The 20,893-nt window shown below is 36.3% G+C and overlaps 1 protein-coding gene across 11 annotated transcripts in view; it reads right to left on the bottom strand.

Moving 5' to 3' along the window:
- The window catches only part of PPIP5K2 (diphosphoinositol pentakisphosphate kinase 2), a 75,359-nt gene that overhangs the window by 37,666 nt on the left and 16,800 nt on the right, over window positions 1–20,893 (bottom strand). For 8 of the 11 annotated variants that reach the window (XM_068979984.1, XM_068979988.1, XM_068979985.1 and 5 more), the window contains exons 10-18: window positions 19,541–19,627; window positions 18,932–19,007; window positions 18,739–18,848; window positions 18,128–18,213; window positions 16,011–16,136; window positions 15,755–15,876; window positions 15,305–15,487; window positions 7,092–7,233; window positions 5,079–5,302 (exon numbers count right to left, since the gene is read on the bottom strand). In XM_068979984.1, the coding sequence (XP_068836085.1) occupies window positions 5,079–5,302; window positions 7,092–7,233; window positions 15,305–15,487; window positions 15,755–15,876; window positions 16,011–16,136; window positions 18,128–18,213; window positions 18,739–18,848; window positions 18,932–19,007; window positions 19,541–19,627 (1,156 nt within the window). The remainder of the gene's footprint in view (window positions 1–5,078; window positions 5,303–7,091; window positions 7,234–15,304; window positions 15,488–15,754; window positions 15,877–16,010; window positions 16,137–18,127; window positions 18,214–18,738; window positions 18,849–18,931; window positions 19,008–19,540; window positions 19,628–20,893) is intronic. The other 3 variants (XM_068979986.1, XM_068979992.1, XM_068979995.1) reach the window with 1 other exon arrangement.

Raw genomic sequence — 20,893 nt, 5'->3', positions numbered from 1 at the left:
GTCCTTCCAATGAATATTCAGGACTGATTTCCTTTAGGACGGACTGGTTGGATCTCCCTGCAGTCCAAGGGACTCTCAAGAGTCTTCTCCAACCCCACAGTTCAAAAGCATCAATTCTTCGGCGCTCAGCTTTCTTCACAGTCCAACTCTCACATCCATACATGACTACTGGAAAAACCATAGCCTTGACTAGACGGACCTTTGTTGGCAGAGTAATGTCTCTGCTTTTGAATATGCTGTCTAGGTTTGTCATAGCTTTTCCTCCAAGGAGCAAGCATCTTTTAATTTCATGGCTGCAGTCACTATCTACAGTGATTTTTGGAGCCCAAGAAAATAAAGTCTGTCACTTTCCATTGTTTCTCCTTCTATTTGCATGAAGTGATGGGATCAGATGCCATGATCTTAGTTTTCTGAATGTTGAGTTTTAAGCCAGCTTTTCCCACTCTCCTCTTTCACTTTCATCAAGAGGCTCTTTAGTTCTTCTTCACTTGCTGCCGTAAGTGTGGTGTCTATCTGCATATCTGAGGTTATTGATATTTCTCCAGGCAATCCTGATCTCTTCTCCAGCAGGTGGCACTATAGCACAAGCTTTTGGTTTTTCTTAAGCCACTGGTTGTATTTGAGAAACTTTTTACACTCCACTGCATCTGCTAGGTGTGGTCACCCTGTGTCCTTGTTGCTGCTGTTACCTCCAAGGTTACTGGTGCCTTGTTTCTATGGGTGCTGCCAGTATCTCTGCCTAGGCCGCCGGGAAAGGGAGCCCCTCCACTGCATCCAGGGTCTCCTAGGTCTCAGGCGTCGCCACTACAAGGGGACAGATGAGGTAGGGGAAGGGAGCCAGGGTCACAGGTACCCCTGTCATGTCCAAGGTTGTTAGTGTTCAGGGGCACTGCCACTGCTGGGGTGGTGAGAGCTGCAGCTCTCGCCTCCGTAGCGGGAGGACCTCCGTGGCTGGAAGGATGGGGCTGCAGGCCCCACGACCGCTAACACCCAGTTCCTGGCGGCCATGTGCCACTGCAGCTGAGATGCTGGAGTCGTGGGTGCCACCACTCCTAAAGCTACTGTGTCCCCCAAGGCAGAAGGCTCAGCCAACTAGGACCGGGGGTCTGGCAACACAGGCACGTCCTCTGTTTTCTAGCCCAGCTACTTCCAGGTATAAGACGGACAGAATTTTGTGGTGCCCTGGTGTGTTACACAGAGGCACCTTTGTTGAGTTGTATATATTTTACTGGTTGTAGATTGAAAGGGATAGACAAAGGGAGCATGTTACACGGCCATGATGCTTGATGTCACATCCCCACTGTGACTATTTTTAAAGTACTTTCTTTTTTTTGGCTGTGCCACACAGCTTTCAGGATCTTAGTTCCCCAATCAGGGATTGAACCCAAGCCCTCAGCAGTGCAAGTGCCGAGTCCTAACCACTAGATTGCCAGGGTTTTTAGAGGACTGAGGCTGAAAAGTTGATTCTATCACAGCAAAAGTACATACCATAATCACAACTATTAACTGTTAAACTAACTAAATGTAATAAATCATGTTTATCGTATGTAAGAAAAAACGCTGATGCTGGGAAAGACTGAAGGCAAAAGGAGAAGAGGGTGGCAGAGGATGAGATGGTTAGATAGCATCAGTGACTTAATGGACATGAATTTGAGCAAACTCTGGGAGGTAGTGAAGAACAGGTAAGCCTGGCCTGCTGCAGTCCATAGCGTTGCAAAGAGTTGGACATGACTTAGCAACTGAGCAACAACAATGTGATTAGAATTACATAATCCGCAAAGCATAGTTATAACAATGCAATGTAAGAGTGAAAACAGATTTTTTTTGAGGCATAGCAGAATACTTATACATTTTTCTTACAAAGATACTGATACTCTCTCAATCTAAGTTAGCCAAACTAATACATTATTTGACTGAGTCATCAAGTCTCTAAGCTTGAAATATCTTTGTCAAGTAAACATATACATTTCTCATTTTTTTCATTACAAACTACAGCTTCATTATAATTAAATATGTTTACAACTTTAGTTATTTGTTCAGTGATTGAAAATGTCTATCTCTTGTCTATGATTTTAGATTTATGAAGACTTTAGTAACAAAATTTAAGTAACTGAATTCAAATGTCCATTAAAAAGAAGAGGAAATCCCAAGTTTCTGTCATAATAAGTAATGTCAAACCAAATAGTTTTGGAGGTAAATATCTCAAATTTTTCTTAACTATTTCTAATCTTATAGTGTTTCTTTTAATTAAAAAGCATTAAAAATTCATTATAAATATTTAAATTACAAGGACATGCTGAAAATTTTCTTCATCTATGTAAGTAACGTACCTAAAACACATACACCATGAAAGGAGGAAAAATTATCATCCAAAACTCATTAATATGTAACTTTTCTTTTGAGCCCAAGTCTTAGAAACAAACTTTCCATTCCCAATTCTAGAATTCTTATATACATAATTGAGAAAGAAAAGGCTTGAGAATAAAGAAGCCATGTACAAGACATGATTATGCTAATAAATCATTAGTGTATCTATTTAGCCACCAAGTAGGTGAGACATTAAGATATACTGAAAGCCTACCTTGTCAAATGCATACAGCTACAAAAAATATTTTAGAGGGTCACATATTTACAGCTTATCTGTTAAAAGTATACTTTAAAATAATCTTCATTTTAACAGTAAGTACAACTAAGATGCATTGAGCCTGGAATAATGTAAAAGCAATTCAACGCAATAAAAAAAACAAGTCTTATGTATGCTTCCAGTGCAAACTAATTACATGCTTATCAGAATTAAGAGGAACCATTCTTCTCAAATTTTTCGGTAAGTAAAATCTGAATAAATTCTCTCTTGAATTTCATAACAAAGATAGATGCTGATTTAGTAACTCTACTGAAAGAGATATAATCAAATCAGTGTTAGTTCTATAATCTTCTATGTATATCATGTAGCTAAAACTGAGTTCTGCAGAATTTAGTGTGTTTATTTTGATATCAATCTTAAAATGTTATAAAAATACAACTTTTTATTGTGTAAAATAAAATTTGTTTTGCAGAATAAAACTTATTTAACAAATGAAAGATGCTGTCAGAGAGTCAATTCTTGTTTTCCAAGTCTGTGTTTCTTAAAATGAGTCCCAAAGGCATATTCTTCAAGTATGAGGTATTTTTACCCTCTTTTGAAATGAATTTATTTTCAAATCACTGACTTATACAATATATTTCTAATTATCTGCAGTATATATACTGACCAAAAAGAAAAAAAGTTGCTCTTTCATACTGAAAGGATAAGCTAAACTTTAACAGGTACATACATACTTAGTCGTGAAGTCTGAATTCCCAATTTTTCAAAGTCTCTATAGTTTTTCATGGACATTCTAGGAATATTAGGAAAGGGAAACTGCAGTTTTAATTGTAGTGGATTTACAGTACAATGTTAGTTTCAACTGTGATTGAAACAAAGTGATTCAGTTTGATATATATATTTTTTTCAGATTATTTTCCACTATAGGTTATTCCAAAATACTGAATATAGTATCCTCTGCTATATAGTAAATTTGTGTTACTTATCTATTTTATGCATAGCAGTTTATATTCCATACTTTTTATTTATTCCTTCCCCTCTCTCCTTCCTTTTTGGTAACTGTAAGTTTGTTTTCTATGTATATGAGTCTGCTTCCACTTTCTAATATTGATTCATTTGTATTTTGTTTAGATGCCACATGCAAGTGATATAACATTTGTCTTTCTCTGACTTAAATCACTTAGGACAATGTTCTCCAGGTCCATCCATGTTTCTGCAAACAGCAATATGTTATTTTTATGGCTGAGTAGTACTCCATATGCAAGTATACATGTATACACCATGTCCTAAATGAATCATATGCTGATGGGCACTTCAGCTGTTTCTATGTCTTGGGTATTATAAACAGCACTCCTATGAACATTGGGGTGCATGCATCTTTTTGAAAAAAGAGTTTTTATCTTTTCTGGATCCATGGCAGGGAAAGGGATTGCTGAATCACACTGTAGCTCCAGTTTTAGTTATTAAAGAACTTCCCTATTGTTTTCTATATATCAGTATCTTTAAGTGAGGCTTTTTAAAAAATATACAGTCCTTACACTTTTTATGTACAGTGACTCCTGAACAACATGGAGGTTAGGACTGCCAACCCTCCATGCCACTTAAAATGTAAGTGTAACTTATTTGTGGCTCTGAATCCACAGCAGATGCAACCATTCATGGATCTGTGGATCGTGCAGTACTGTAGTATTTAATACCGGAAAAAATCCACGTGTAGGTGGATGCACTACAGTTCAAACCCACGTTGTTCAAGAATCAATTGTACTTCATTTTCCTGTTTTTTAACTTTGGTTCACAGTTGGAAATGTGTGATTTACTCCAATCTCCCTTTTACAAAATCCAAATAATCTCTGAGTAATGAAGGTGATAAAAGATCTCCAAACAGCATCTGTCACTATTTTCTTCTAACACACCTCCTATCTCAACTTGTTTTGTCACTTGACTTGTTATTATCAATCTGAATCTATGTCTAACTAATTTCATTTATCTGAATTTTACTACACCTTTATTTTTACTCTCCTATAATGAAAAGATCCCTCTACCACACCATACAAATAACTATTTACATCTTGACCTCTAAATATTCTTTTCAAAATACTTTCACATAAAGTAAAAAAAAAAACAACTTCCAAAAGAAACACAACTACCTTTTTCTCCCACTCTGCACTCATTTCCATAGCACACCACTGGTATGTGCACAATAAACGCTCAATAAATACTAAAGTGATTTATCCCATCGTATTTTCAGTTGTTTGTTCTTTAATTATTTTTAATTAAGAGTATCAATTCTTAAATTTTAAAAGGTCATTACAAACTATTAAAAAATCAAACAGTGACTTAATACAAGTTTTTGTAAATTTGTAACGACTCAATTTCCTTTTTAAAGTTATAGGTTTACTGGGACACAGAAACCAACTCTCTCTTAACAGTGACTAGATATTTTGAAAGTATCTACATAATATTACCATAAAATTGATATGTAGAAATTACTTACCTGAGGGATAACTATATCTGCTAATGCCTTTGAAAGCCTATACAATTCCATTGTGTCTTCTAATTTCAAGGAACCATTATGTTGGACATCATATTTTATACAGTCATATATGTCAGGGATCTTGCTAATATCATATCTTCCATTTTTTGTCTTAAAGTCTTTCTCCAACTTGGACCATCTACGGAGCATGAGCTCTAAGGTCTCACTATGATAAAGCTGAATATCTAAAACAGCATAACAATTTTAATATATTAAACTTGTTAACAAGCTAGGAAACATCATCATAGGCATATAGTATTAGCAACCATATATTTTGTAGATTTGAATAAAGGTATAAATACATGGGTTAGGAACTGCTTTTATAAAAGACCTTTTTCCATATGTTTTCATATGTTTTCCATATATACATCAGTTTCCCACGTTATTAACTAAGCCACTCTCAGCACCAGAGCACAGATCACCTTCCTATTGCTTTCTTCTTATTATTATGCTGCCTGTTTGCTGCTCAACTGTAGGGTTTTTTGTTTGCTGTTTACTCACTCAGTCATGTCCAACTCTTTATGACCCCATGGACTATAGCCCACTAGGCTCCTCTATCCATGGGATTTCCTAGGCAAGAATACTAAAGTGGGTTGCTATTTCCTTCTCCAGAGGATCCTCCCAACCCAGGGATTGAACCTGTCTCTTGCATTGGCAGGCAGATTCTTTACCACTGAGCCACCAGGGAAGCCCCAACTGTATGGTAATACTACATAATTAATCAACTAACAATGTTTTATTACCTTTCTCACACTACCATAGTTAAAAGCAACTACAACTTTGCTATTATTATTTTGCTGGATATATATTAACTCAAATAATACTTAGATATAGCAATAAACTGTGGAAAATTCTGAAAGAGATGAGACTACCACAACACCTGACCTGCCTCTTGAGGAATGTGTATGCAGGTCAGGAAGCAACAGTTAGAACTGGACATGGAACAACAGACTGGTTCCAAATTGGGAAAGGAGTACATCAAGGCTGTGTATTGTCACCCTGCTTCTTTAACTTCTATGCAGAGTACATCATGAGAAACACTGGGCTGGAAGAAGCACAAGTTAGAATCAAGATTGCTGGGATAAATATCAATAACCTCAGATATGCAGTTGTCACCACCCTTATGGCAGAAAGTGAAGAGGAACTAAAGAGCCTCTTGATGAAAGTGAAGGAGGAGAGTGAAAAAGTTGGCTTAAAGCTCAACATTCAGAAAACTAAGATCATGGCATCTGGTCCCATCACTTCATGGCAAACAGATGGGGAAACAGTGGCAGACTTTATTTTCTGGGCTCCAAAATCACTGCAGATGGTGACTGCAGCCATGAAATTAAAAGAAAGCTTACTCCTTGGAAGGAAAAGTTATGACCAACCTAGACAGCATATTAAAAAGCAGAGACATTACTTTGCCAACAAAGGTCCGTCTAGTCAAGGCTATGGTTTTTCCAGTGGTCATGTATGGGTGTGAGAGTTGCACCATAAAGAAAGCTGAGTGCGGAAGAATTGATACTTTTGAACTGTGGTGTTGGAGAAGACTCTTGAGAGTTCATTGGACTGCAAGGAGATCCAACCAGTCCATCTTAAAGGAAATCAGTCCTGAATATTCATTGGAAGGACTGATGGTGAACCTGAAACTCCAATACTCTGGCCACCTGATGTGAAGAAATGACTCATTTGAAAAGACCCTGATGCTGGGAAAGATTGAGGGCAGGAGGAGAAGGGGCAACAGGGATGAGATGGTTGGATGGCATCACTGACTCAATGGACATGAGTTTTGGGAAACTCTGGGAGTTGGCAGTGGACAGGGAGGCTTGGCGTGCTGCTCCATGGGGTCACAAAGAGTCGGACATGACTGAACGACTGAACTGAACTGATAGCATTAAAGCTTTTTTATGATTGGTGCATCTTATTTTAAAATGTTTACAGCAATGGGATAGTGATTTTTATTTTCTGACCCAAGGAAAACAAAATATTTACCTGATGATTTGGGATCTTCCATTCGATGTCTGATTTGAGAAGTCAAACTTTGTATCAAGGAATATACCGTGTCACAGGTCTTTACAGGATTTTTAATTAAATGCATTGATTTGATAAGAGAAATGCTTCCAGATGGAGTAAGCTATAAATGAATAGAGTATACATTTTTATATCTAGTTATGTTCAACTGACCAAAAGGACAATATACAAAATTTTCTAGTAGTTGGAGTTTAAATTCAAACTACAAATTAAATCCCCAGATATAGAGAAGGAAATAAAAAACTAAAAATTTCAAGTTAAAAAAATCCTAAGCCTTAGCTAACTTTAGACTATCCACACGGAAAATCTAACAAAAGTGCTCTATCTTACAAAGAGATAGATTCTAACATAGTGATATTTTATTGACTCACTTGGTATCTGAAAATATGGTTTAACCATTTGACACATATTGACAAGTAATAACCCTATGATTATCATTGGTTTTTCCAGATGAGGTACTTAAGAGAGATTAAAGCACCTTTCCCAAGATCAAACCATCAGTATGTAAACAGTGGCATAAAAAATCAGGTAACCTGGCTAGAGACCTGAGCTCTTAATCACCATGTAAATGCCTTTGTGATGAGATTTCTTCCAAGTCAACAAAAATGACAAAACAGTTTCAATTTTCACTGTTGAAACTTTGCTTGGCAATTTAACCCTAAATAAGTTTCTATAAATACAAAAAATGTAAAGTGGAATTCCACTTTCTGTTATGGTGAACTAGTTCATTTGGGTCAATCTAACGACTGAAGCTTGGACAAAAGTGAAGTCCAGGATTTCCAGAGGTAGAACTCTGGTAAACTCTGCATTTGGAGTTCAAAAAAGTTATAAACTGTAGTCTGCATTTTTAATAAGACCTTAGATGACTCTTATTCAAGTATAAGTTTGTAAAACACTCTAGTTCTAGAGTCCTTGCCTTGTCCAGGAAGAGGGTAAGAGCATGATGTAAACATTCAATTGGTAGATGTCATTAAAGCCTACTGTTACCTCTGGGGTAATGACAAAACAAACAATAAAATCAAACACAATATTAAAACTACCAGGGAAATAAAAATAAATAAAAAGTACCAATTCCAATGAAGCAAGAAAGGAGAGAAAAATAAAAACAGGCAGTATAAATATTAAAGCACTTCAAACGATACTAGATTCATACATAAATTTGAGTAAATAATTGCCCTATTTTCATAACAAACTAAAAAAAACTACATGCAGATTTTAAGAGATTCATCTAAAAATAAGTTTCAGAAAAGACTAAAAGAGATACAAAGGGTATTATACAAACACCAAGTAAAAGAAAAAATTTTTGCAGCTATATTAATCTCAGACAAAGTATTCTGAGGCAAAAAAATATTCATTGAAACATACCAACTCTTAATTTGTATGCACTTAATAGCATGGCATCAAAACACATAACAAAGATTAAGAGACTACAGAGACAAGAAAAACCCACCATTACAGGTGGGAAATGTGACACACCACAGGAAAGAAAGAAAAAACAGACCAAAAAATATCAGGAAGACTGTCTGTTTCTACCAAAATGATATAAAGTTAGAAAAATATAACTTAAAAATGTATAGTTTTGGAAATTAGTATACTTCTAAATAACCTATAATCAAGCAAATCACAATTAGAAAATGCCCCAAATGGCATAAATCTCAATTTATGAATACAGTCAAAACAGTGTATAAAGGGAAATTTATGACACAGAATGTGTGTTTTAGAACAGACAGAACATTCATGATTTAATAAGCATCCTTCTAGGGACATTAGTTTTTAAGAATTAAGAGCAAAATAAAACTGTAGATGTAGAAGGAATAAATTAAACAATAAAAATTAATAAAACTGAAAACAAGTATATAATTTAATGAACCAATAAATCTGAAAGACAGTTCTTTTACAGGACTAATAAAGGTGATCAACTATGGCAAAAATGATTAAGAAAAAAAGGAGGGAGAAAGACTGTACAATATTATGAAACAAAAAGGAGTATCTCTACTGGTCCTGCAGACATTACAAAGAACTTGAAGAGGACTGTATAAACAAATTTCTAGATGAATGTAATAATACAGACACAAGATACAATAAATAAAAATTACTAAATTACTCTACGAACCATAAGTACAAGCTTTCCCATAAAGAAAATGCCCATTGGATTTATCAGTAAATTTTACCAAACATCCAATGAAACATATATACATGAATTATTCCTCCCAAGGAGGACTCCCAATTTTATGAAAACAGCATAATCTTGACATTGAAAGCAGACAAAGACAACAGGGATAAAAAATAAAGGTCAATTCGACTCTTGAACACAAATGTAAAACTCCTGACCAAAAATGTTAGTAAACCCAAACCAGTGATAAAGGTATTTTTGAAATGACTTTATTCTAGGAACCAAGGTAGACGCTTTCCAAAATCATATATTTAACAGACAGAAAGAGAATATAAAATGTAAAAACTTGTCCTGACAAAAACTTTTAACAAAAATCTACAGAGATTATACTTAATGTACAGTGTTAGGAAGGCTTCCCCTTTGAGAATATGAACAAACACAGAAAAGCCACTCAATTTAATATGGCTTTGATGGTGCTAGCAATTAAAGAAAAGCAAGAAAAAGAATTAAAAGCATAAAGATTGGAAAGGAAGACAAAAACCTGTGGATATCCTTTGGAAAGGTTTTTTTAAAAACTGAGATAAATTACCAAGTTAATAAATAAGTTTAATACAGTTGACGTATATAAAGTCAATATGAAAAAAACTTTGTACATAGCAGCAACAGACAGTAACTGTTTTAGAGGTACTGTTTATAAAACAAATATTTTTTAAAAAACACGTTTTTCCACAAACTAAAGATCTAATTCAATCTAAATCAATACCCCAATAAGACTTTTGGCCAGCTCATTTTAAAATTCATATGAGAATACAGGAAAAGTCAAGAAAACTTGAAGGACCCATGTAGGATTTGGGAGATCTCATTCAATGGCACAAAAGCCAACAAAGAAGTATGTTCCAGAAACTAAACACATATGATAAAGCTGATCCTACAAGATAGTGGGGAAAGGATAGTCTTTTCAGTAAGTGGTGTTGAGACACCTGGATGTACATATGGTTGCAGGGAAATATCAACTTTGATATCCTTATCTAATGGCAAACATAAAAGTCAATTTTTAGCTGTATGGCAGATAAATGAGCGTGAAAAAACAAAAATCACAGAAGACCATACACGGACATATCCTATGACCCCCTTGTTAGAAAAAGGGTATTATAAATAATACATTAAAATGCACTGAACCACAGAGGCTGAGCCAGACCTGCCTGTGAGTGTCTGAGTGTCTCCTGTGGAGGGATGGGTCAGCAGTGGCCTGCCATGGGGACAGGAGCTCTGGTTGCAGTAGACTGGGGTCACCCAGCGTGTGGCATAAGCCCTCTTGGAGGAGGTCGTCAATAGCCCCACCAGAGGACTGCCAAGCAGATGACCCACAAACCGCAGAACAATTATACCAAAGAAATACTTGCACTGTTAATAAAGTTCTAGGAGCCACAACAGATTTCCAAACGTGGGAATCCGACAAAGGGACTGAGAAGCCCCAGGGAATTTGACTTTGGAGGACAGTGGGAGACTGCGCCAGATTTGCCTGTGAGTGGCCAAACAATGCACGCATCAACAGAAACTGAATTAAAGATTTACTGAGCATGGCTCTGCAAATCAGAACAAGACGCAGTTTCCCCCCCAGTCAACCTCTCCCATCAGGAAGCTTCGTGAGTCTCTTATCCTTATTCATCAGAGGGCAGACAGAATGAAAACCACAATCACAGAAAACTAACTAAACTGATCACACGGACCAAAGCCTTGTCTAACTCAATAAGACTATGAGTTATGCTGTGTGGGGCCACCCAAGGTCTACATGGTTTCATGGGTCATGGTGGAGAGTTCTGACAAAACGTGGTCCACTGGAGAAGGGAATGGCAAACCACTTCAGTATTCTTGCATTGAGAATCCCATGAACAGTGTGAAAAGGCAAAAAGATAGGAAACTGAGAGATGAACTCCCCAGGTCGGTAGGTGCCAATATACTACTGGAGATCAGTGGAGAAAAAACTCCAGAAAGAACGAAGAGACAGAGACAAAGCGAAAAGAACACTCAGTTGTGGATGTGACTGGTGATGGAAGTAAAGTCCAATAATGTAAAGAACAATACTGCATAGGCACCTGGAATGTCAGGGCCATGAATCAAGACAAACTGGAAGTGGTCAAATAGGGAGACAGCAAGAGTGAACATCGGCATTTTAGGAATCAGTGAACTAAAATGGACTGGAATGGATGAATTTAACTCAGATGACCATTATACCTACGACTGTGGGCAAGAAATCCTTAGAAGAAATGGAATAGCCATCACAGTCAACAAAAGAGTCCAAAATGCAGTACTTGGACGCAATCTCAAAAATGACAGAATGATCTCTGTTCGTTTCCAAGGCAAACCATTCAAAATCATGGTAATCTAACTTTATGCCAAAACTAGTAATGCTGAAGAAGCTGAAACTGAACAGTTCTATGATGACCTACAAGACCTTCTAGAACTAAAACACAGAAAGATGTCCTTTTCATTACAGGGGACTGGAATGCAAAAGTAGGAAGTCAAGAAATACCTGGAGTAACAAGCAAGTATGGCCTTAGAGTACAAATTGAAGCAGGGCAAAGGCTAACAGAGTTTTGCCAAGAGAACTTACTGGTCAAAGCAAACACCCTCTTCCAACAACACAAGAGAAGACTCTACACATGGACAACACCAGATAGTCAACACTGAAATCAGACTGATTATATTCTTTGTAGCCGAAGATGGAGAAGCTCTATACAGTCAGCAGAAACAAGACAGGAGCAGACTGTGGCTCATATCATGAACTCCTTATTGCCAAATTCAGACTTAAATTGAACAAAGTGGGGAAAATCACTATACCATTCAGGGATGACCCAAGTCAAATCCCTTATGATTATACAGAGGAAGTGAGAAATAGATTTAAGGGACTAGATCTGATACAGTGCCTGATGAACTATGGACGGAGGTTTGTGACATTGTACAGGAGGTAGGGATCAAGACCATCCCCATGGAAAAGAAATGTAAAAAAGGAAAATGGCTGTCTGAGGAGGCCTTACAAATAGCTGTGGAAGGAAGAAAAGTGAAAAGCAAAGGAAAAAAGAAAAGATATAAGCATCTGAACGCAGAGTTCCAAAGAATAGCAAGGAGAGATAAGAAAGCCTTCTTCAGTGATCAGTGTAAAGAATTAGAGGAAAAGAACAGAATGGGAAAAACTAGAGACCTTGTCAAGAAAATTAGAGATACCAAGGGAATATTTCATGCAAAGATGGGCTCGACAAAAGACAGAAATGGTATGGACCTAACAGAAGCAGAAGATATTAAGAAGAGGTGGCAAGAATACACAGAGGAACTGTATAAAAAAGATCTTCACGACCCAGATAATCACAATGGTGTGATCACTCACCTACAGTCAGACATCTCAGAATGTGAAGTCAAGTGGGCCTTAGAAAGCATCACTATGAACAAAGCTAGTGGAGGTGATGGAATTCCAATTGAGGTATTTCAAATCCTAAAAGATGATGCTGTGAAAGTGCTGCACTCAATATGCCAGGAAATTTGGAAAACTCAGCAGTGGCTACAGGACTGGAAAAGGTCAGTTTTCATTCCAATTCCAAAGAAAGGCAACGCCAAAAATGCTCAAACTACCACTCAATTGCACTCATCTCATACGCTAGTAAAGTAATGCTCAAAATTCTCCAAGCCAGGCTTCAGCAATACATGAACTGTGAACTTCCTGATGTTCAAGCTGGTTTTAGAAAAGGCAGAGGAATCAGAGTTCAAATTGCCAACATCCACTGGATCATGGAAAAAGCAAGAGAGTTCCAGAAAAACATCTATTTCTGCTTTATTGACTATGTCAAAGCCTTTGACTGTGTGGATCACAATAAACTGTGGAAAATTCTGAAAGAGATGGGAATATCAGACCACCTGGCCTGCCTGTTGAGAAACCTATATGCAGGTCAGGAAGCAACAGTTAGAACTGGACATGGAACAACAGACTGGTTCCAAATAGGAAAAGGAGTACATCAAAGCTGTATATTGTCACCCTGCTTATTTAACTTATATGCAGAGTACATCATGAGAAAGGCTGGACTGGAAGAAGCACAAGCTGGAATCAAGACTGCCGGGAGAAATATCAATCACCTCAGATACGCAAATGACACCACCCTTATGGCAGAAAGTGAAGAGGAACTAAAAAACCTGTTGATGAAAGTGAAAGAGGAGAGTGAAAAAGTTGGCTTAAAGCTCAACATTCAGACAACTAAGGTCATGGTATCCGGTCCCATTACTTCGTGGGAAACAGATGGAGGAACAGTGGACACAGTGGCTGACTTTATTTTTCTGGGCTCCAAAATCACTGCAGATGGTGACTGCAGCCATGAAATTAAAAGGCACTTACACCTTGAAAGAAAAGTTATGACCAACCTAGATAGCATATTAAAAAGCAGAGACATTACTTTGCCAACAAAGGTTTGTCTAGTCAAGGCTATGGTTTTTCCAGCGGTCACGTATGGATGTGCGAGTTGGACTGTGAAGAAGGCTGAGTGCCAAAGAATTGATGCTTTTGAACTGTGGTGTTGGAGAAGACTCATCAGAGTCCCTTGGACCGCAAGGAGATCCAACCAGTCCATCCTAAAGGAGATCAGTCCCAGATGTTCACTGGAAGGCTTGATGTTGAAGCTGAAACTTCAATACTTTGGCTACCTCATGCGAAGAGTTGACTTATTGGAAAAGACCCTGATGCTGGGAGGGATTGGGGGCAGGAGGAGAAGGGGACGACCGAGGATGAGATGGCTGGATGTCATCACCGACTTGACGGACGTGAGTTTGAGTAAACTCCTGGGGTTGGTGATGGATAGGGAGGCCTGGCTTGCTGCGGTTCATGGGGTCATAAACAGTCGGACACGACTGAGCGACTGAACTGAACTGAACTTTATCAAAGGAAATCATTAAGGCTCAGAGTAGATGGTAGTACTTACAATATGCATAACAAAGAGCTCATATCCAAAATATACAAAGAAATTTTATCATTCGCTAAGACAAACACAGGCAACTAGTAGTAAAAAAGGATGAATTAGGAGCAGGCTTCATGAAAGAAGGTACCTAAATGGTCAATGAATATTAAAACCACTGTAAGGTACTACCATACATCCACTTCAGAAAGTCAAAATTGAACAGTTCAAAAATACTGAGACTAGAGACTATGTAGGGCAATGACAATTATCATGGACTTCTGGTGGAAGTATAAATTGCTTAGTGACTTTTGAAAACTGTCTAACATCATATACTGATAGTGAAATATACGCAGACTGGGGGGTGCAGCACTTGCTCTCCTAGAATATAATATACCAAGAGAAACATGCTCATCTACACGAGGAGGTGTATATGAATATTCATGGCAGCATTACCTGTAACAGCCCAAAACTATAACAATATTGTAAAGCATATATAAATTGGAGCATATTCATAAAATAGAATACAGATCAACAAACTATGGCCTGTAGGCCAAACACGACCTATAATAGCCTATGAGCTAAGAAATGGTTTTTACAATTTTTAAAAGGTGGTTTAAAAAAAAGTAAATAATGCAACAAGTAAGTATATGTGATCAGCAAGGTGTAAAAATATTTACTATCTGGCCTTTCACAGAAAAAGTTAGCCAACCTCTGAAAACAATACCACATAGAAATGAAAATTAATCAACTATGAAAATTCTCAAAAATATAGATGAATTTCACAAACATAATATTGAGAAAAAGGCATCAGACATTAAAAAAAAAAATCCCATTACAGGAAGCTTAAAAAATACAAACCGAGACTACGGGAGCTACAAACGCATACTAATCTGAATAAGCATTCTGGATATGAGTATAAAGAGCTAGGATGGTGGTTATTTCTAGCAGATAAGAAGGAACTGCAACTGGGAATAGGTGCACACAGAGCTGTTCCAACATTCTGTCCCCCTGTATAGGGATTATATGTCCCTTTGCTTTTGTAATACAACAAGCTCTGAGTTTATGTTTTATGCATTTTTCCGTGTGCATAATACTTGACAGTGTAGGAATTTGCTAAGACCCACCTTTTCATAATCTTCTGCAGTAAAATCTCTGTCTCTCTGAAGTATTTCATGAAGTCTTGCCTTTACACGTTGCTGACAACTGCTCAAAGAATCACTATCACTATCCAAAAGGCCATTCATGTTTGCACTTTTCACCATCTGAACAAGAATGGGTGTAAGTTCTCCTTCTAGAGCTAACAGACCCTAAACACATCAAATAAAAGCCAAAAGAGGTTTAAGAATTAGTATGAAAATAGAAAGCATCTTAATTATTATTTTGTTACATGCAGAATTTCACAGGGTATATGCTTACTGTTATAACAAACTTTACTAATACAAATTGTCATGGTCATTTCAGGGTTTTAATCTGAAGTCTCGATTTTAGAATATTAAAATATTACCTCAGTAAAAATCTTTTGAAATGCTATATCAGATGAAAATTTTAAAAATTCTAAAAACATTTATTTATACCTTTGCAAAAGCAGCTGCAGTCATCTGAACTCGTCCTTCATCAGAGGCGTATATTTTAAGGTCATGTCGGTAGGTACTATGTAATCTAAGTAAACCACAACCAGGAAATCCTGCATAATCTCCTGAAAATAAATCCTCAAATCACTTAAGCTATATTTTTATCTCACTGTATTTCTATACTTAATTACATCTCAAAATGAGGATCTGGAGAGATGATGTATGAATTTAACTGAAGTAAAGAAACGCCAAGATTTACCTTGACCTCCAGGATACATACACCTGAAAGCTCTTCCGAGTTCTTCGGCTTGGACCCTGCCTGCAGGGGTTAGTTCTCCTCCCCACTTTAGAACCAGAAGCAAGGACGGCTCTTCTCGTCGGCTGTCTAAGATACATGTGAATGGATAAAGCAAATGTCAAGTTTTCTTCTTTTAAACAGATATATTTCATGATTACTTTTTTTTCTTTTTGTCTCTTCTGCAGTGGAATGCAGGCCTTATGTAGATTAATTTGTTCTTTAAACATATCTATCCTTTGTAGGTTGTTGCTTCTACTAGGAATATCACTCGCTTCACTTATTAAAATCTTACTAAAATTTCAAAATCTCTCCCACACTCTAGAAAGAAGGCTCTTTCCCAGTTTTCTGAAAGGAAACTTCTCCCTTCCCTGCTCTCAAAATGGTATGAGAGCCCAAGGCATCTGCGGGATATTTTTAGTTGTACTAGATATGCTAAGATAAGAGCTCCCTGATGGCACGCTCAGAGCTTGTCTTTGCAGTGCTGCCACACGAAAGGTCATTTTATCTGAAGGGAAGAAGACATATACATTTTTAGGAGTAGTAACCAGTGATTTGTATAACTCTTAAGGAGATATAAGACAACAGAGCTTAATATTTATTATAATTTACATTTAAGAGTGAGATATACAATAAAATATAGCCAAGAACAGCTTTTAAAATTTGGAGTTGTGGAATCTGTATGTTCCAGAACAAAGTATTTTCGCAGACACAAAGGACATCTGAGTTTCTATTCTGAATTTTGACCTACTCTTTATTATGTCCTAACATCTGTGTTGGGTTCCAGAAACAAAGGTCATTTTTAAAGTATCACAATAAACACTAAAGAATTTAATGATTCACTAAAAGTGATAGAAAATCATCCTTTACCCTGGGGCTAGTTAGTAATTGTATGTGCTTCACCATGCAAGCCAACATTCACTTATAATAAAGGCAATTAATTGACTTTTTAATTATAGCTATGGAATGCTTTTGATATAAACATCAAAATATAGAAAATTAATCTGCATTGTTACTAATCACACGGTGTGACAAGAGAGCAATATATGAACTTTCAGAATAAAGATCAACATAGTCAAATTTCTGCTTGCATTTAATCTTTACTTCAAGTTTTGCTCCTATAAACAGTGGGCCACTGTAAATATCCCTATAGAAGATCTTTCTCTCAAGATCTGACTATCCCACTGGGATAGATTCTCTTAAGTATAATTAAGGTCAAAGTATACGAAAAATTTTTGAAGTTTCCCCTACACCTCACCCTCCAGCTGCACCACGCAACGTACAGGATCTCAGGTCACCGACCAGGGATGGAATCCACGCCACCTACAGTGGAAGCACGGAGGCTTAACCACTGGACGACCAGGGAAGTCCCATGAAGATTTTGGTATGTATTATCAAATTACTTTTCAAAGAGTTATTATCAATTTACAGTTCTACCAGTGGATAAAATTCTGTCACACTGCATTTTCATCAGAATTCCTTATTACCATTTGAAAAAAGAATAAAACAAGAAAACATTCTGCCAGTGTGACAGGCAAGACTGATTATTATTGTACTGGGCATTTCTATTTCTCCATAAAATGGCTCCCCAACCCTTCACCATTATTCTTTTGAAAAGTAAATAAAATTATGGATTTTTGTGTTCACTGCTCTTAGGAGACTCATTTTAAATGCTTATTCTGATTTATTGAGTGGAGAAAAATATCTGCTTTAGAAACATGGTGATGGCACATTTTTTCAAATATTCTTTTCCTACTTGAGTTTTCTTCCTTTTTACCCTGTATGGGTTAGGGACCCATTAAGTAATAATTAGTTATAAAAAAATAAGCTCTCTAAAGAATAAAAGAGCACTCCCAAGCAGTTTTTTAAATAATAAAAGGTATCCTTTACCTAAAGGAGAAAAGGTAAAAGACCTTTTATTTTAAGGATAGAAAACATAGTTACCAAAGCTGTACATTATTTTTCCTCGATTCAGCATGCCAACCCCTTAACTATTTGACAGAAAGATTAAAAAGGTATCAACAGTGAGTAGCAAGTTCCTACACATAATCAGAAACTAATAAGCATTAATAGTGACATACCCTCTTCTTCACTAGATGTCTTGGGACAACCATGAGGGAGATAGGTTAACTGGACCTTACGATTTATTCCAGAAAAATGGCCATACCTGAAAAGTAAAATGGCAAATACAACAGACAATATTTAATAAGCACGCAATACAACCTCCTAAAGAAAAACTAAAACCTACCTTGTCTTTAAAAATGAAAATAATGATTTTTTTTAATTTCGAGTGTTCAAAGAAATAAATCTTGTAAGAAGAATACTGGTGGCACCAATTTTACCTGATTAAAGTGAAGTTATTTTTCATTTAAACAGCACGGAGTCTATGGTTAACCTAACAATGTGGCCTTCACTATGTGTAGTACTTCACCGACAATCCAAATGTGTTCTCTTTCGATGGTCTCATCAAAATTAATACCATTATAAAACAGAACCTTCAATGTAACGATCTCTTTTCTCACTGGTAAAAATAAAAACTTACTAGACGTTCACTAATTTCACCTGATTCACAGTGAGAAAAAGCAAAATAGATCGAACTGTGAAGGAAATTAACATGAAAAGTCACACATATTAAAAAAAAAAAAGCACTATAAGTAGTTATCAAAATTAAGGGTTTCAAAAAGATACTTACATCTCTAACACAGTCTTAAGTTGCTCAAGTTTTGATTTGTTTTCTTCAATTTCAGAATCATTATTTTGTCCCAGTTCCATAAGAAGTTGTCGTGCAATATCCAGCACTTCCTGTAAAAGGAATAAAGAACTGAATTTTTATGTAATTTTGCCATTAGTAGTTTAAAACCCAACAAGAAATCAAATGCACTTGCCTGTAATTGTTTCGGTTTTTTGAGTTTTAATTTCCCAGATTTATATCCATCACACTTTTCAAAGAGATCAAAGAATCTTATAAAAGAGAGAGAATACTGTTAGGCATTTGCAATAATATTATCTTTATAAAACAAGTGACTATAATGAATGATAGATAAGGGACTAAGATAATAATTAGTAACAGATAACGGACTTGGGGGTCTATGGACTTCACATACTGTGTGCTCTCTTTCACTCTACAGTATTACTCTTTTACTTGACTGATAAAACTTTGTATTTTCCTAAACCATATTAAGCTAATAATCACTAGATTAGCTGAATAAGTAATAAACTTCCATTCTATTGATTTTCATATTTACAACACTAAATAAAAGCTAAGTCAGGATGATGACCATTTATGGATATTGCTACAGTAATTTTCTGATACTGATACACACAATTTAAGATGGATTTTGTTTTGATTTTAGTTTTTCTAGAGGTTTAAATATTACTAGTTAAGAAATAATGGCAGTCTTTCCACATGATGTATTAATCAAAATAGATAAGCACCCATCAGAAATCTTGAATGATCACATCCTGTGAATTAAATTATTCCCCTTTAAACATACTTTTGATGCCTCACTTCCATTTTCATTTTTTGCTTTGGTGTTCGATCCCCATGACGAATGACGGCTATGACACATCTAAGTTCCATCCTTCAGTTAAAAAAGAAACAACATTCTCAATTTTTTAACAAAGATTTGTGTTATATACCTAAGATTAATACATCTAATTGTTTATTTGGAACTATCTTTTACCACTTCAAGTTCGTTCCCATTAAGAAAAGTACTTGTAACAACTAGCTTCAATTTTATGAAGTCAATCCTAAAATGAATTTAAGAGGCTGGAGGGGGAGTAATATCAAGCTATAAAATATTTGCTTCTTCTCCAGAGATGATTATACTAACTTTGGATACAAGCAAATGGACTATAATTCCCTAACTTCATTAATTATCTGCCCAGTGTCGTAGATCATTATACAGAGAGATTTCATTAAGTCAAACAAAATAAAGCTGTTATATTTATTTTGCCCATGTAAGAAGAAAAGTATCTCAAACTAAAATTACTGGAAGATAAAACTGTCTTAGTAAGAATGAGAGAAAGTAAAGGTGAAAGTTGCTCAGTGGTGTCCGACTTTTTGAGACCCCATGGAATTCTCCAGGCCAGAATACTGGAATGGGTATCCTTTCCCTTCTCCAGGGGATCTTCCCAACCCAGGTCTCCCACGTTGCAGGCTGGATTCTTTACCAGCTGAGCCACAAGGGAGGGTTTAAACTACCATTTGTCAAATTATGAGACACAGAACACAACTCTCTAGAGTAAGTTACCCAAAAATATACTTTGTATTAAATAAGTTTGGAAATACTGGTTTAAAAACAAAATTAAGTATTTTTGTCCTCTCTTCTGCCCCAATCAGGAATCCTCAGAATATTTAACATGCTAACATAAAGCTCCTAGCTCACATGACTAACAAGTGAATTTCAGGTAGTAAATTTCACTAGAAATTTTATAAAACACTTTGGCAATACTGGTCTAATTAATTTACTTCATGATATAACTGTGTATTTTTCCTTTACATGCTAAGAACACCAGAACTGTAAACCACTGACCATGAACCTTTAAGTAATATATCTGCTGGCACCTCCTTTATTCTTATGGCTTAATTCAACAGTTCCATAATTATCCAAAAATTTTTCGGGATTTTAACAACAGAAAAGATCTTTAGTCTAAATGCGTGTGTGAGTGCTCAGTTCCTCGGCTGAGTGCAATTCTTCGTGAATCTATGGACCGGCACTGGGATTCTCCAGGCAAAAATACTGGAGTGGGTTGCCATTTCCTCCTCTAGGGAATATCTGACTCAAGGGATCCTGTATCTCCTTGTGTTGGCAGGAGGATTCTTTACACTGAATCACCTGGGAAAT

The sequence above is a fragment of the Capricornis sumatraensis genome, chromosome 9 (assembly GCF_032405125.1).
Source record: "Capricornis sumatraensis isolate serow.1 chromosome 9, serow.2, whole genome shotgun sequence".
NCBI lineage: Eukaryota > Metazoa > Chordata > Mammalia > Artiodactyla > Bovidae > Capricornis > Capricornis sumatraensis.
Note: the sequence above shows the minus strand (reverse complement) of the source record. Positions and strands in the feature narration are given on the sequence as shown.